This window comes from Vigna umbellata, chromosome 3 (assembly GCF_029865625.1).
Source record: "Vigna umbellata cultivar VRB3 chromosome 3, Vumbellata_1.0, whole genome shotgun sequence".
NCBI lineage: Eukaryota > Viridiplantae > Streptophyta > Magnoliopsida > Fabales > Fabaceae > Vigna > Vigna umbellata.
This window is the reverse complement of record NC_142167.1, coordinates 43261844-43279290: the sequence shown is the minus strand read 5'-3', so window position 1 is coordinate 43279290 and position 17447 is coordinate 43261844. Positions and strand designations below refer to the sequence as shown.

Sequence of the window (17447 nt, the reverse complement as noted above, 5' to 3'; positions counted from 1 at the left end):
GTACTAGAGTACGTGGCATTGTTCTTACCTAGATTCCTATTGAAGGGAGATAAGCAACAAGTTTACAACTGATATAATATATCATAACAACTGTACTAAAATTAAAAGACATGAAAAGGAGAAGCCAGATTTATGTGGCGGTAGTTTGCACAATATTGAACAAAATAGAAAACCAATGTGACAGAAGGTAAAAGTAGAATGAAAGAAAGAAAAGGAAAAGACTGAGAAAGGATGAACCATTTACTGATCTTGAAGCTCTCAAGACTCACAAACCCAAAAGCTCTCAAAAGGATTCACGACACTTATAGATCTCGAAGATTCTGAAGAACACAAAATGTCACATAACGTGGTCAACGCTCCTTTTAAAGGCAAATTTTTCATTGTCTCAACATTTCAGGTCACTACTACTAGTTGATGTCTCAATAATACCAGTCAAAAAATGTATATCTATGTAAATATACATAATGTTGATAGGGGGAGTAATGTGAATGCTAAACCCAATCCCTTTTTGAATTTGGTTTTTGATGATGACAACACATATATGTTTCCATGACAACAACAACAAAAATGTTTCTTTATGTTTTTGACATATATTACCTAAATTGTTTGGGTTGCATACTTTCTATGGTTATACATGTGTTTACATCTGTTGTATGCATGCTCATGTTTTCATATGTTAAAACCACTTGCACAGAGCAAGTCTGTATGAAGTAATCAATTATAGTGGTTATGTAATCAATTAAGTTCATCAGATAGCTAGTGCTTGAACTATGACAAACTACAAGTTTTAACCGATTACATTATATGTAAAATCGATTAAAACTCGTGTCTTTGCTAACACCTATTTGCTATGTGCAATGATGAGTTTTAAGAAGAAAAAGTTTTCAAAATTGTCTAAGTGTATAACTTAACTGATTACACTGTTTACATAGTCAGTTAAGTCTGATATACTTTGAAAATTGTTTTAAGGATAAGTCCTAACTGTAATAACGGTTAGATTTTCAAATATCTTGACCTACCATTCATGTGCAATCAATTACATTATCTGCTTAATCAACTAAATTTGTTGTAATGTAATCCTGGTGTAACATTATCAGAAATGTAACCGATTACATTATTTTTGTAATCGATTAAAAGCGTCAGACATGAGAAAATCTATATAATGACACGTCGCGCTCTATATTAAAAACTTTTACGACTTTGATCATTTTAGAAATTTCATATCTGATATCAGAAAGTTAAGAAAGAATTTGCAGGTGCGCTGAGTTGCTCCAAGAATCAAGATACGAAGAAGTTGATATTTGTTTGCAATCAAGAGATTGTGGTTTCCCTATGCGTGGTGCCAGGAAGAAGAACGTGGTTCTTGTGACTTTGAGAAGGGTCTCAAAGGGGTACTGCAGAGAAGAGGATTGTTCTTTCTGCAGGGTGTGTTTTTGCTATATTAGATTGGTGAGTTAGAGAGGATATTACATTTGAGAGGTGGTCTTTGTAAAGCCTTGTTGTAAAAACTCAAATCTTTATAGTGGAAGGTCTTTCAATCTAAGGTTGATTGGAACAGACTAGATGTAGGCATTAAGGCTGAACCAGGATAAAAGGATTGTGTTTGTTTTTCTATCATTTAACTCTTTACTACATTGTTTTCATAATTGTATTGTGTGCTAAAGATAATTCTAAAGATTCCAAAAAGATAGCAAAAAAAAATCATTTTTATTGAAATTATAACATCCTTTATTTTCATATTACTAAAATAGTATTGTGACTTAAAGGATAGAAGGGAACTAACCCTATCATTGTGATAAGGATGGTGGCTTTGGGATAAGGGGAAATATTATTCTTAGTGTTGAATCTATTGTATTAACAATTTATAATAGGTGCAAGAATTTACAAGAACATCGACACCATATGTATACATCTCTGAAACTAGAGTCTTATAGGTTTATTTGTGTCTAATGTTAAATGATGAGTTGAATGATTAATATCTTATTGCAACTTGATTGATATGATACAAATTATTTAAATTAAGTTGATGATAATAAAGTTATATGTATTATGATTCAATGTCAATTGTTCTTACCCTGCATTTTGTGGTTATGGTCTTTATCTCAAATAATCGTATATGTATGTGTATATGTATAGGAGTAGACATTTCGCAGGTAGTAATGATGATCAATAACGAGCTTGTAATGTTGTAAATAAGAATGGATGTAAGTATGCAATGTATTCGACAGTGCCTGCAGAAATATTTGTATTTTAACAAATATATATTTAAAAAATTTGGAGGATTGTGAATATGTACTATATAGTTTACACTTTTGTATTGAATATTATTATTTGAATCATTACAATATTTTCACTAAAAGAGAAAATATTTTCACTCAAATGAAACCACCACTTGAACAAGATTCTATATTACTCTACCAAACTACTATCACTTATATAATGATGATTATGTAGGAAAGAGAAAATTATATATTTAATTTAACAAACTAACCATTTCTTAAGACACTAATAAAAAATATATTTAATTTAACAAACTAAATGTCTCTTTCTAAAAATATAACATCATCAAATTTATCATATGTATAAAAACACTTGTGCTAATATACAATACTTATTTATGCATATTAACCATAAACGTTTTGGGAAATTATAAAATAGCAGTTTCGTAATATCCACTTATTTGAAGTGATAAACATATTAAAACTAACAATTCTAAACAAAAAAATGGGAGAAAACAAAGAAAGAAATATAAGAGATTAAGAAGGAATGGTTAATAGAATACCTTCAATTTAACATCCCACTAACACTTGCATGACTCTTTAAATATTTACATTACCTTTTAAAGTTAGTTTTTCAAAATATATTTTCTCCTTCACATGGAATCAAACTATATATACATATAGATATTTTCTAAAGATATTAAACAATTACAAAATACAATATTTTTTTCTCTCTTTAATTCATCTATGTTGAATCCTCCTACAATTTCTTTTTATATAATACACAATTATATAAACAACATAATATAATATTTACATTTCATCCAAATGGATATAATTCCAATTTATTTCTGAATTAATATTAGAATCAAGAGTTTGACAATCAATAAGCTACATCTCATGTCAAAATACTATTGACATCAATCATCATAAATACTTGACTCTATTTTTAAAAAATAAACGCGTTAAATTGTATTCAAAATCTACACTCATCATAATATTTTCATTAAAATTAATAAAATTAATAAAATTAATAAAATTAATAAAATTAATAAAATTAATAAAATTAATAAAATTAATAAAATTAATAAAATTAATAAAATTAATAAAATTAATAAAATTAATAAAATTAATAAAATTAATAAAATTAATAAAATTAATAAAATTAATAAAATTAATAAAATTAATAAAATTAATAAAATTAATAAAATTAATAAAATTAATAAAATTAATAAAATTAATAAAATTATATAACCACGATATCTTTTCATTCATGTGACACAATCTATTCCTATAACCTACCAAACACATTTTGTTTCATACCACATGCTAGTCTATAGGAACCTCTTTTGATTCTCAATACCTAATACTTTTTTATATTTTGGTTCAAACTCAATTTTTTCTTCATTTCTTATGCTTAACATGAACTATTTTATTTCAAAATAAAAACAACTTGAACTAATTTAGCTTAATTGAAATACACCTACGGACAAATTTCAAGGTGAAACATTGAAATATATTCAAACAACACATAATCCTTGCGTAAAATCAATTATTGTGATAACATCACCTTCATATCCCGATCATCTACCCTAAAATACTATAAAAAAAAATTAACTAATTTTCTTTACTTGTCAAGGTTTATTGGATCAAATTTAAACTCTCTAATTAATTCACGTGAAAGTTAAATATGTATATATAAGACTATGAATAATACTAACATACCCAATAATTATAACATACCTTATGATCTTGGACTAAGAAAAAGGTTCATTTTTATCATAGAAGGACCACACGCAATCTCTCTAACTTCCATGCTTGCAAATTTTTTCAAAATTAACTTAAGAAAAGAGACAAAGAGTAACTAACAGATTCTGATAGAAGATACTTACTTTATTCTTCCCTAGGATCCTTGAAGTGGATTCTGATCTATGAATGGATGAACAAATTCTTCAAAATTTTAGAAAAAAAAAACACAAGAGGTAAAGATAAAGTGATTCTAAAAAAATGATAATTTTTTTTTAAATGAAATTTGAATAATTAATTTTTATTTGTAATTTTACACTTGAATAATAAAATATCCATATTTAATCTCAATTATATCACTTCCACTCTTAAATAATTAACTATTAACCAGGTCCTCAACTTTTACGGGCCAATATCTTGCATAAGGTTCACAATTTAACTTATCACATATATAAATATGAACATATTCAATTCTCAAATAATTAAATAACTATAAAAATATTGTTAATAAAATGTGTAAACAATGTTACTTATAACATTTAAAATAATAATGAAAAATGATGAAAACTATTATTCAATATTAAGATATACGTTTTTTTTTTAGAAAAGAATAAAACAATTATCTTTATAATATATAACATGAAAGATAAATAAAACAAATGTTCAAAACTAGAGCTGTGAAAACGGATAATCTGGCTCGACCCACCACGGGTTGGCCACTTAGTGAGCCAACCCAGTCCGACTCATTTATTAGCGAGCCAAAAAAATTCGATCTTGACTCGACCCACCACGGGTTGGTGGGTTAAACGGGTTGGCTCATTGGCTCACTTAATTAACTTTTTTTTCACCCTCTTTTTCTGAAATTCTTATAACATGTTACTCTGATCGATCAAATTGAAACAATAATAATTGGACCAATTGATATAAAAGAAAATGAAACAAATGAAATATATTGTTATATATATTCTAAGCTATCAAGCATAAAATTTTGCCAATTTAGTTTAATGAGACATAAACAACCGTTTGGCCAAGAAACTACATATAGTAATTAACAAAAATATATAGCACAAGATAAAACTGTCATGCTTGTAGATAGGTCTAAAAACAAGATAAAACAAATGATATATTCCTGAATTATCCAATCTATAATATTATCCATCTATTAAATTGGAGTCCTGAATGGATAAATTCATATTATTATGCTCTCTTGAAGCATTTTCTTCTTTATCTCCATCTATAATATTATTCAATCTATAATCTTAGGGTTTTATCTGTAGAGGATAACTTTTGGAAAAAGAGACATGTGAAAGGCTCTATTGTTAAGTAAATGTTGTGCGTTTTGAATAATTAATTTAATTAATTTGATTTCAATAAAAAAATAGGATTTGAATAATTAATTTAATTAAAAAAATAGGTGGGTTGGTGAGCCAACCCGACCCACCACGGGTTCAACCCATGTGAACCGGGTCAAAATTGGCTTGCATCAACAATTTTTACATATTGTTGTCCAATTTTAAAATAGAAATAGTTACCCTATTTTTTTTTCTTTTCATTAATTATCCAATTTTGAAAAGCAAAAATTGTAGGGCACCATGGCTCCCCAAAGGAGAACGTGCCTTATAGTCCCTTATTTCATTCATAAAAAAGTTTCGAATGAGACATTTATAAAAATACTCCTTCATTACCTTTTGCTGTTTTTTATTTTCATTTTTCTTGCAAATAAAATTCAATGTTCAGATCAAGATCTCACTTCAAATATTATATTAATGGGTTTTATAAAACAAACAAAACAGATTAAGAAACAGATCACCCAATGTTTTAATCTTGTCCTCTAAGTTGGTGTCTCATAGTGGGAACATGTGTAAGGTAGTAAATTCCATAAGATCACGAGAGAGACAATGAATCATTTAGCATTATGTTGAAATATTAATTAGCATTTGCGGAATTGATTTTAAATCTAAAATTATCGCTGAGTAAAATAACTTTAAGTAATCTCAATGTTAAATTGACAATTTTGTACTACTTTTTTTTAGTTTATTTTTTTAAAATAAAAGTATTCAAATACAAGTTATATTATTTTAAAATTCATTTAACTCGAAATTATTTTTTATAAACATTCATCCAAATATACATTTTTATTTTATTTTATTCTACCAAATGTAAACCTATAATCAGTCTCGGATAAAATTTGAGTAGTATACTGAAAAACTTAAGTAACCGAAATCTTTACAATTTTTTCATTTTGCTTTAATAATCTTGATACAAAATGACAATAAAAGTAAATAGAAAAGGATAAAGATAAATTGTTTTTAGAAATTAAACAATTAGCAGAAGATTTGAAAAAAGAACTCCAAAATTAAGCTATATAGTTTGGAGAAATTATTTAAAGTCTCATTCATGAGTATGCTCTTAGATCTATAGAACAAATTCAGATTTGTATTGAATGATTAAATCTTAATTTTTGGAGGGTCCTACATTGCAAATAATAGTGGTCTTTTGAATCGTATTACCACTTTTATTTAACCTAAAGCTATGATATATATAACTGAGATTCTTGTTCACTTTCTGAAACCAACCTCGTTCTTTGGCATAATATTTTTGGCTCTTAGGGTTTTCGATTTGGTTTCATTTTGCCAGCAATGGTGCACAACCCTAGGCATCACTTTATCCCTTTTGTTATGCAACTTTATTAAAATATTCCATGGCGTATACTCTCACTAAATAGAATATATTCTCACACCTTCCACAGCAAATGTAACTCAGATTTTTACACTAAATTAAACCCACTCATCTAGCTTCAGAACTTTATATTAATTTCAGTAATGATTTCTTATTATACTAATCCATCAAATGTTTAATTATGTGTAATAGATATTAATCGGCTTCCAACTCTTTCGTCAGATTGACTATTTTTTTAGTTTTTTCCTTGAAAATAAAGATAAGCATAAGTATTGTTGATGATTAAAAAGAATATAATTGTTTCATATATTTTATTTACGTATTTACATGTAAGGTAATAATGATTCAATATCCATGGTTTACAAAGGAAGATGTTATAAATGAGATCTGAATGTAACTATATAAGGTATTGACATTATTTTCTATGCAAAATAAGGTAATAGATTAATAAGTCTTCACTTTTATTTGCTGCTTCATTTTCTCATTTTTATCTGATGTAAGACTTGGACTCATGCTTGAATTCTCAATAGAAAATCATTTACAATGACTAAGACACTCAAATCAATAAAAGAGTTAAAATCTATAAGTGAAAGTGTAAGTAATTATGAAGTAAGTATTAATACTAATTGTTTTTGTATGATCAACACGAGATGTGATCTTATGTTAATATTAGAATAATACTTACCGATAAATAATAACTAACATACCAAACTTTACTAACATGTCAAACATTCGAGATTTAGTTATCACTCAAATATATAAATATTATCCTAATAAATGTAAGTTTGGGGTGTTCTATAATTGGAAAACGTCTTATTGAACTTTATTATTTAATATGTTTATTGAGTTGGATAGAAATATATATTAAAGTTATACTTAATTTTTGAATATATTAATTTGATCTTTCCAAAATTATTCATGTGATCTTATACAAAATATAAAAGCGATAGATTTAATAGTAAATACATAAAAAGTTAGACATGTGGAAAAAATGTTGAGTAATAAAAATTGTAAAATAATAGTTGTGTACTAAAATGCATTAACATGAAGTTAACATTAATGTGAAAGAAAGTTCATCATGCTAAAAAAAAAAGAGCTAATATAAGTAGTAAAAAAAACATAGAGCATTATGGTACTACATCCACAATCTCACATTTGCTCCATTGTTTCTGAGCACTTCATGATAACTCTTCCACAAGACAACACCACTTTAACCCATAACATGACAATACACAATGTCTTTTTCTTTTGAGTTCTTGAAACTGCAAATTCCAACAATATTATTTGCCATTACTTGCTTGATTTCTAGACAGAGAGATACCCAATGTGTGCCCTCAAATGATTCTGCTATTAGAAAGCATATTATTCATCAGTTTGAGGCATGCATTCAACTATTCATGCTTTAACCTCATAGTTGCCCACAACTCACCTTTTCTTTTCTCTCTTTAGTGCAAAACTCATGCATTATAAAATCACCTTTACCCAAAGTACTTTTTTTTATTCTTTAGCACAACCTCATGCAATATACAATCATATTTTACCCAAAATACATTCACTGAATTTATATTTATATTAGGGTTGCTCCAAGTTCAACCTTTTCTTACACACTCAAATTTGTTTAGCACAACCCTCCAAAACAATGGAATACAGTCTGTTATCCCCCACAGACTTCTATTTGTCACCCCACTACATTTTTGTACTTTTATATTATTAAGATTAATTATTATATTTAATATTTGTCTATTTTAAAATATGGAACTCCAATCAATAGATTAAAATGGTTTTATAAACTTAATTATGAGAATCTTATTTAGATTTTATATAGATAAAATGCCAACTAATTTTGTGCATGGATTAAAAAGATATATATGACTAATCACTTTAATAGAGTTTCATTTTTCTTACATTTGTTTTTTGTTCATAATATATAGAGCCTCTTTAAACAAGAACCTTGGTATATATGAAAGTGTGGTAATTTGCTAAATAAAATCTTTTTTGTTTTCATTTTTCATCACATTTTACCAAACTTTGTCTCTTTTTAAAGCTTTTATTTTTATCTTTCTCTCAATTCATCACACACCTCCAAAATCACATAAAAGTTTCCTAGAAATAAAAGCTGCCATAAGGTTTTTCACTATATATATACAAGACGGAGTCCATAGGCACCAACCACACAGCAGTCTCAACCTTAGCCATAACCATGAAAACCTCACCTATGCTCACTCCTCTGGTGCTCTTCCTCCTCTTCTCCCTAGCCAAAGGGCTGAACCCTAACTGTGATGTCCATGAGCATGGCTCAACCCTTAAAGTGTTCCATGTGTTCAGCCCTTGTTCCCCATTCAGGCCCTCAGAGGGTCTGTCATGGGAAGAGAGTGTCCTACAGCTAGAGGCCAAGGACCAGGCCAGGATGCAGTACCTTTCCAACTTGGTAGCTAGAAGGTCAATTGTCCCAGTTGCCTCGGGCAGACAAATCACACAGAGCCCTACATACATTGTTAAGGCCAAGATAGGTACCCCAGCTCAGACCCTTCTCTTGGCCATGGACACCAGCAATGATGCTGCTTGGGTCCCTTGCACTTCCTGTGTTGGTTGCTCTACACTCAAACCCTTTGCCCCTGCCAAATCCACCTCCTTCAAAAAACTTCCATGTTCTGCTCCTCAGTGCAAACAGGTGATCAGATCAACACAAACACTTTTCATCTCTACATTCTGTAAAATCACACACATTTTCTTATAACTCTCATCATACCAAACACTACTTTTTCTCATCATGAATTCTTTAGATCTCGTAGTTTTTTAAAGGATATTATTACAAGCTCAATTACGACTGTTATCAGTTTATTTTTACCATCATAATGTATTAGTTTTTCGAGTTAAAAAAACGATATTTTTGGTGGATGCAGCTATACGACATTTGAGTGTTTGTCCTGTTCAAAAGTGAGGTTTTTATTTGTAACAGACATTAATCAAATGTTTGGAATGATCGAAAAGAATGTATCTTTTCTTGGTCCGATAACGACAAAAGGTCACGTGAGCTACCACTAAACACTGCATTAACGAAAAATAATAAATATCTTTTTGTAGTGTTTTTTTATTTTAATCAAACTTTATATGGAGAATCAACGCAAAAAGATTCAGTATTAATTTAACTGATTTTCATTAAAATATTACGTACAATTGATGTTCTCAGCTTTATCAAAATTACTATTACAGGATTTTTCACGCGCCGTCCACGGCGCGTAGGAATAGCGTAGTCATGAATATTCCAATTGCATTAAAAGCTTTATCCTACAAGTAGGTGAATTAAGTTACCTTGGGAGGCAAAAATAAAGTTCACGAGACTTGCGAACGTGGGAGTTTCCAATCTTCTATGGTCCACTTCACATAACTCTTAAGTCTGTGAAATTTTCAGGTACCAAACCCCACTTGCGGTGGAAGCGCGTGTTCTTTCAACTTCACCTATGGCACTTCCTCTGTGGCAGCGGGTCTTGTCCAGGACACGGTTACCCTAGCCACCGACCCAGTTCCAGGCTACACCTTTGGATGCGTTCAAAAGGCAACAGGAAGCTCATTTCCAACACAGGGGCTATTGGGCCTGGGCCGAGGCCCATTGTCACTATTGGCCCAAACCCAAAATCTCTACCGATCCACATTCTCCTACTGCTTGCCCAGCTTCAAAACACTCAACTTCAGTGGGTCACTGAGACTTGGGCCTGTGGCCCAGCCCAAGAGGATCAAGTTCACCCCTCTTCTCAAAAACCCTAGAAGGTCATCACTGTATTATGTGAACTTGGTGGCTGTTAGAGTTGGCCGGAGAATTGTTGATATCCCGCCGGAGGCTTTGGCGTTCAACCCCGCCACCGGTGCCGGCACCATTTTCGATTCCGGTATGCACAATCAGTATATAAGTTTTACTTTTTTTTATATAATTATAATAAAATCAATAAATTTATCATATAGAATTAAATTTTAATTGTTCCACAATTTTTAAATAGGAAAAATGTACTGTGAGCTGTCATTCATTACAGTGGGGTTCTATTGTCTTAATCTAACACTATTATATTGACCAAAGTCATAGTGATATGATAGAGTGTCATCAAAGGTTCATATGATTACTTTTGTTTATTTTGGATATTTTCTCTCAGAGAGTCTCCTGAATAATTGAAGCCTTTTCTTTCCCATTTTTAAGAATAAACATAATTATATGATGTTCACGTGAAGACAAGATGGTCAATTTTAAGACAAAATTGGAGTCAAAATGACATAAAAGTGATTTGACATGGTCACTTTCATTCATGCTCCACATGTCTTTGTTTTACATTTCTAATCTAATTTCACACTCTCTTTTTATCTAAAGGAGAAATTATAGTAAAACTTTATTACATATGTCACTCATTTTCATTATTATAAAATGCTACAAAAACAAATAAAACTTACGCTAATGTTTTTCCGTTTGATTTTCTAATTCAATACTACAAGGTACGGTGTTCACCCGGCTGGTTGAACCGGCCTACACCGCCGTCCGGAACGAGTTCCGGCGGCGAGTCAGCGTCGGGAAGAAACTCACCGTGACAAGGCTAGGAGGGTTTGACACATGCTACACGGTCCCCATAGTTGCGCCAACCATAACGTTCATGTTCTCCGGCATGAACGTGACACTCCCGCCGGACAATACCCTCATACACAGCACCGCCGGCAGCATCACGTGCTTGGCCATGGCGGCGGCGCCCGACAACGTGAATTCGGTGCTGAACGTGATCGCCAACATGCAGCAACAAAACCACCGTGTGCTCTACGACGTGCCCAACTCAAGGATCGGTGTTGCTCGTGAACTTTGCACCTAATATGCATGCATGACGATGAGTGGTTCTAGGTCAAAAAAATTTCATGATTTGTGGGAACAATAATAACGATAATAGTGTTGCATTGAAATTTGAAGTTACTCCTATGTTGGTGTTTGATCTATATATGATATGGGTAGGGTTTTGGCATATCACTTTATTGCTAAGTATATTTATAGGCATTGCAAAGTTATATTTGTAGCATGAAAAATGGTTATGTTTGGAGCTTTGTAATGGTACGTGTCACGGGTTCATATATATATGTAGCAATTAATTTCTTGTGTCGTTTATTGAGGTTGATTGAACTGATAATGACTTCATATTTGGTACAAGTTCACGGGCTGTGCCATTATCATTTTACGAATACGGTCTCACTCTTTTCATGTCTTTACCAATATCAACATCATTTTGTATTTTTATTTACTCATTCGAAGTAAAATTTCTATGTATTATTAAACTAATCAAGAAACAAATTTTCAACACATAAATTAGTTTTATTTTCAATTCTATGTTTTTAACCCTTTTTTGTTCTAACATCAATTGAACTTCATAACTTCTAGGTAAGTTCCATGAGAAAAGTTCATGATTGAATTCAAAATTGTATCCCAAAAACGAAATGATGGTTTTTCAATGGACAAATATAACCCAAATTTAAAAGATAATGAACTAAACAAATTTGAAAGATTTAAAAATCAAAACGAATCTTAAAAAAATAATATAAGGAATAAAAGTACAATCTAACGTTAATTGAATATAATATAAAGTTTTTTGTTTTTTTCACTAATTATGCAAATGCGGGCAAAAGTGTAGCTAACTTGGAGCAATTTCTCGCCCAATTATTAAGTGGGTGTTACTCCCTCCACCCCCACACGTCTCTTCCTCCACCTCCCCAATTTTCTAAAATGCCAATTATATCCTTCTAAAATGACAATTATATCCTCAAAAGTTAAAATTTTTATTTTTATTATTTTAATATTTTAATTTATTTAAAACTTCTGATTTACTTCCCTCTGCACCTCTTCCTCTCTTTCATTTTCGTTTACCTTTCTCTCTTCCGTTAAGCTTCTTCTCCACCTATAACAAATTCATATTTTAACAAATTCATATTTTAACAAAATTATTACGTTTAAAAACTAACCATATATAACATTTAAAATTATAAATTTAAATATAAATTACTGTAAATAAAATAAACAAATAAAATAAAAACGAAACGTAAAAGGAACACTGCCTCTGGACGGATGACATCCTTCAACGGATGTCAACATCCGTTGAAGGCAAAACGGATGTCGACATCCGTTTTGCCTTAAACGGATGTCGACATCCGTTTTGCCTTCAACGGATGTTGACATCCGTTGAAGGATGTCATCCGTCCATAGGCAGTGTTCCTTTTACGTTTTGTTTTTATTTTACTACGTTTTGCGGCTCATGCAAGGATTATAGGCTTGGATATTAAAAGGATTATTGGAAGTATGGGAAGGATTTAGGGTTTAGGATTATTGGAAAGATTATGACTACGTACCTAGAGAGGAACCACGACAAGGACACTACACCATAAACGCACTGCACCACGTACTGCACCGAGAACAAGAAGAAGATTGTTTGATAATTCTTTTCACGATCACCAAGCTTTGTAGAAAAATATTTTACTCATACAAGAAACTACGTAGGTTAACAGTGAAATATGTTATAAATGAATAAAATTAAAAAACAACAATTTTAAAAATAAAATTTTACTGAGGGGCAAAATAGTAAAGGAAAGGTGGAGGAAGGGGCAAAATAGTAAAGGGGAGGTGGAGGAAGAGATGTGTGGGGGTGGAGGGAGCAACACCCTTATTAAGTTGGACCAACAATTTACTGGCCCAAATTGTATTCGGCCTATCTGTATCAACTCGTGGATTAGTTCTTCCCGCACCACCATAATTTGATCCTTCACCCCCATACAGACAAAATTTTCAAATTTATCCTTTTAGTTTAGGGTTTTTATTTTAAATTTCAGAATATATAATCTACAGACATTCCAAAATATACAAAATAAAATTTTTTGTATTTCAGATTGTATATTGTACTGGAATATAAAATAAAAAAAATACATTTTAAATTACACAATCTAAAATATAAATTTTATATTCTAAATTCTGTATTTCAAAATAAAAAATTTCATATTTCAAATTGTACACTGAAATAACATGTTTAAGAAGAGGAGGCATTAAAGAAAAATAAAAAAGAGGAATCCTGGGCGAAGAGAGAAGAGAAGGATAAATTAAGTTATTTCATATCCTATTTAATTATTCACCTCAAAAAGTAAGTAAACGGGTACTCTCAAAATATAAAAGTTATTAATATTTATGTTTTAAGTGATTAAATAGTATTTGTTTTGGGTATAGAGTCGAGGATTACCACAAAACACTCATTCACATTTTACTTTAAATCAGCTTAGGTGACTCTAAATGTTCTTAGTCAAAATCATTCTTTATTCACGTTCCAAATTGTCTGGTGTACCGGTTAAAGACATTTCGACACTTAAGTTAGTAATTAATCCGATCGAGGGCACAGTAAAATCTTAAATTCACAACACATACCTTCTTACCTTTGATATCTATTTATAAGTTTCATAATGAGCCTGTGATTAGTGGAATTCTAGTCATGGTCGAATTACGGCTCATTATCTACTAACTAGTTCTTACCAGTAATCTTGATTAGAAGAGATGTTTAGGGATAGTTGTTGTTGGAGGTCGTCCGTTCAGTCTCTCATTCTTCCATAATGAGCTTGTGATTAGTGGAATCCTAGTCACGGCCTAATTACGGCTCATTACCTACTAAGTAGTTCTTACCAATAATCTTGATTAGAAGAGATGTTTAGGGATAATTATTGTTGGAGGTCGTCCGTTCAGTCTCTCATTCTTTCATAACCGTGTGATCAATTAATAAATAACGTTTATTTATATTGGTTGTCTGACATATGATGGTGCTAACTTCACCCTATTCGGTCGGTCGCTCCTTGGTGGTCCTATCTGGTAGACTCCTATAGTCCATAGAGTACGATATTTAATATTAAAAAGAAATTACCAAATAGTGTTTAAATATTTTAACTTGACTACTATTTAAACTTGTATTTTAAAATGAAGTTTTATCGTAGACAAAAATTGGATTCCTTTTTTTTGTCAAAATAACAATCTTATAATATAAAACACTTGAAATTGAAATCCATGTCCATGTCTTTAACCATGCCCACGGAATTAGGTAAATATATTAATAGGAAAACTACGTGCAACATTGACCTATTATAAAAAGGGAAAATGAAGATTATTAAGAAGGTTCCTTGCAGCCAGAATGAAAATATTGAAAGATAAAATGGAACACTCATCGTGTTTCTTCACTTGTATAAAACTATAAACAAATTTGGACATGTCGGTCTAATAGAGTATATCATTTTCATTAAAATATGCATTTACATGTATTGTTGACTATTTTGTATACAACTAACCAAATCTTCCACCTTCATTAAAGACTCTTTTTATCCACTTTAATGTTTGGGTGTTATTTAAATGTCCTTTTGATGTGACACAAAAGTTCAACAACTACTTGATTATTTTAAAAGTAAAATATTTATGTTTCTACGAGTAATCAAGTTTTAGTTATGGTTAACTTAAAAAAAGTAACTTATATATTTGTAAAATAATTTTTTTAACACATTTTAAAATATTAAGGTCCATCAATATATCTTAAAACCTCAGTCCATGACAACATAAAACTCACCAAAAGAAAACTTAACTAAAAGGTTTAATCCTTTTTGACGTCCTTATTTGTGTAGGAATGTCTCAGATAGGTTCTCGTTTTCTAAAGTGTATCAAAATGGTCCTTAATTTTGAAAATTGATATCAATTGAGTCCTTTCCGTTAAGTTGGCTGGACGGCGTTAAAAAAATTGATGAGTGGGATGCTGAGATGACGAACGAACGCTCGTCCACCACCGAACGAACGCTCGTCCACCAGCGAACGAACGCTCGGCGACCAGCGAACGAACGCTCGGCGACCACCGAACGAACGGTCGTCCAGTGTGGAACGAACGGTCGTCCAGCGGTAAGAGGTCGACGAGCGTTCGTTCGCTGGTGGACGAGCGTTCGTTCGTCATCTCAGCATCTCACTCATCAATTTTTTTAACGCCGTCCATCCAACTTAACGGAAAGACTCAATTGATATAAATTTTCAAAATTAAGGACCATTTTGATACACTTTAGAAAACGAGGACCTATCTGAGACATTCCTACACAAATAGGGACGTAAAAAAGGATTAAACCTAACTAAAAAGTCAAATGCATTATCCAAACACTGTTACAAAATTAATCATAAAAAAGTGTTATATTGGTGTCTCACAATAAATAACACTTATTTAAATAAATATTATTTATTAGTGTTTGATAATATATAACAGTTATTTAAATAAGTATTATGAATGTTCGATTATTAATAGAAAACTTTTTTTAGACAGCATTCACATAAATAGTGATTATTAAGTGTTATTTATGATAAAAAATGTTATTTATGTATTTTTTTAGTAATAAAAATTTTTATTTAGTATAAATTTTAATTACATGTGAAAAACGCCAAATGAAAAAAAAAACTTCCTCCAATCAAAGTTTTATTTATTTAGATTCAACCACCAAAAATGATCTTGTAAGGAGACTTAAGAGATTTTTGTAAAAAATTAAATAAATGATTATTTTTAAAGATGTAGAATAAAATGTTTAATGCTTAATTATATATTTTTAAAGGGATAAATTATATTAAATTAAACTTTAAATACATTTTTTTTTAGTTTTCAAACATTTGAACACGAATTTAAATCTCATGTCCTAGATATTAAAATTAAAAGTCTGGTTCAGGTATTATTTCTGGACTCAAATATACACATCATACATTTTTCACCTAGTTCATGAGTTAGATTACTTTAAAAGTAGTGTTTTCTACCTAACAAGAATGCATAATTTTCATCATGAAAATCATACAAAGCCAAAACTTGGGTTTATATCAAACCAAGTTTATAACACAATAAAATAATAAAGAGTACACAAGCTTCCAAAGACTTTGGCAAAGCTATTACCAATCTTCCAAGTTTTAACATTTTTTTTCTCCAAAGATTGGCAAATTCCAAACTTGATAGTTCTTAAACTATTTATAAATCACGATTAAATTTTATAACTAATATTTAACACAATCTTACTAAATTAATTTATAAAGTAATATTTGCATTTCCATTATCTATTCCGATTTAACTATATTAATAATTAATGTAAGATACTAATAAATTTAATAAAGATTATCGAAACCGAAATATTTTACAGTTATTTTATATTAATAAAGAGTGACTGCTACCAAATTGTTGATCTAAGTCTTAGCAAGCTCACTTTTCTTCAATTAAGATATAAAAATAAAGTTTAATAAGTAGAAAAAGAAAATGGAATGATCAGTCAAATTCTTCAATAGAAATTAATTATCAACGGAAGAAATATTTTGAATCACTATTAACAAGTTAATCAATATTGTGACTTTTGAATAAATTTTAGATTAAAACCAACTTATTTTCCTACATACCCTACCTAATACCATGAATATATATTGAGATATTGTTAATTATTAAGCTATATTAATTCATCATCTTGTGGTATAGTTGAAAAAGAAAACATTAATTATCATTTTTACAACTATTTAGTCGTTATCAATTGCACGGTGTGTGAACTTATTTGAAAAGTGATAATCAAATTTAAATTATGTTTACATCATAATTTATTTAAATGTGTATTTAAGACATGTGTAGGTTGGTTTTAGGTTTGACGTAATGTTTAGGATAGTTTAGGAGTAAAGGTGATTTTTTAGCTTGATTTTGGGCCGCTGTATGGCTATGATTCCAATCTTTAACATAAAGGATTTTTTAAATGATTGTCTTTTACTTTGCATTCCTT

The 17447-nt window shown here is 30.2% G+C and overlaps 1 protein-coding gene across 1 annotated transcript; it reads left to right on the top strand.

Moving 5' to 3' along the window:
* The first annotated feature begins 8781 nt into the window (after positions 1-8781).
* On the top strand, positions 8782-11775 carry LOC124837824 (aspartyl protease AED3-like). The gene is made up of 3 exons (XM_047313283.2): positions 8782-9315; positions 10057-10531; positions 11124-11775. Exons 1-3 carry the CDS (start codon positions 8845-8847, stop codon positions 11486-11488), a joined length of 1311 nt encoding a protein of 436 aa, XP_047169239.1. The 5' UTR covers positions 8782-8844; the 3' UTR covers positions 11489-11775.
* The last annotated feature ends 5672 nt before the right edge of the window (positions 11776-17447 follow it).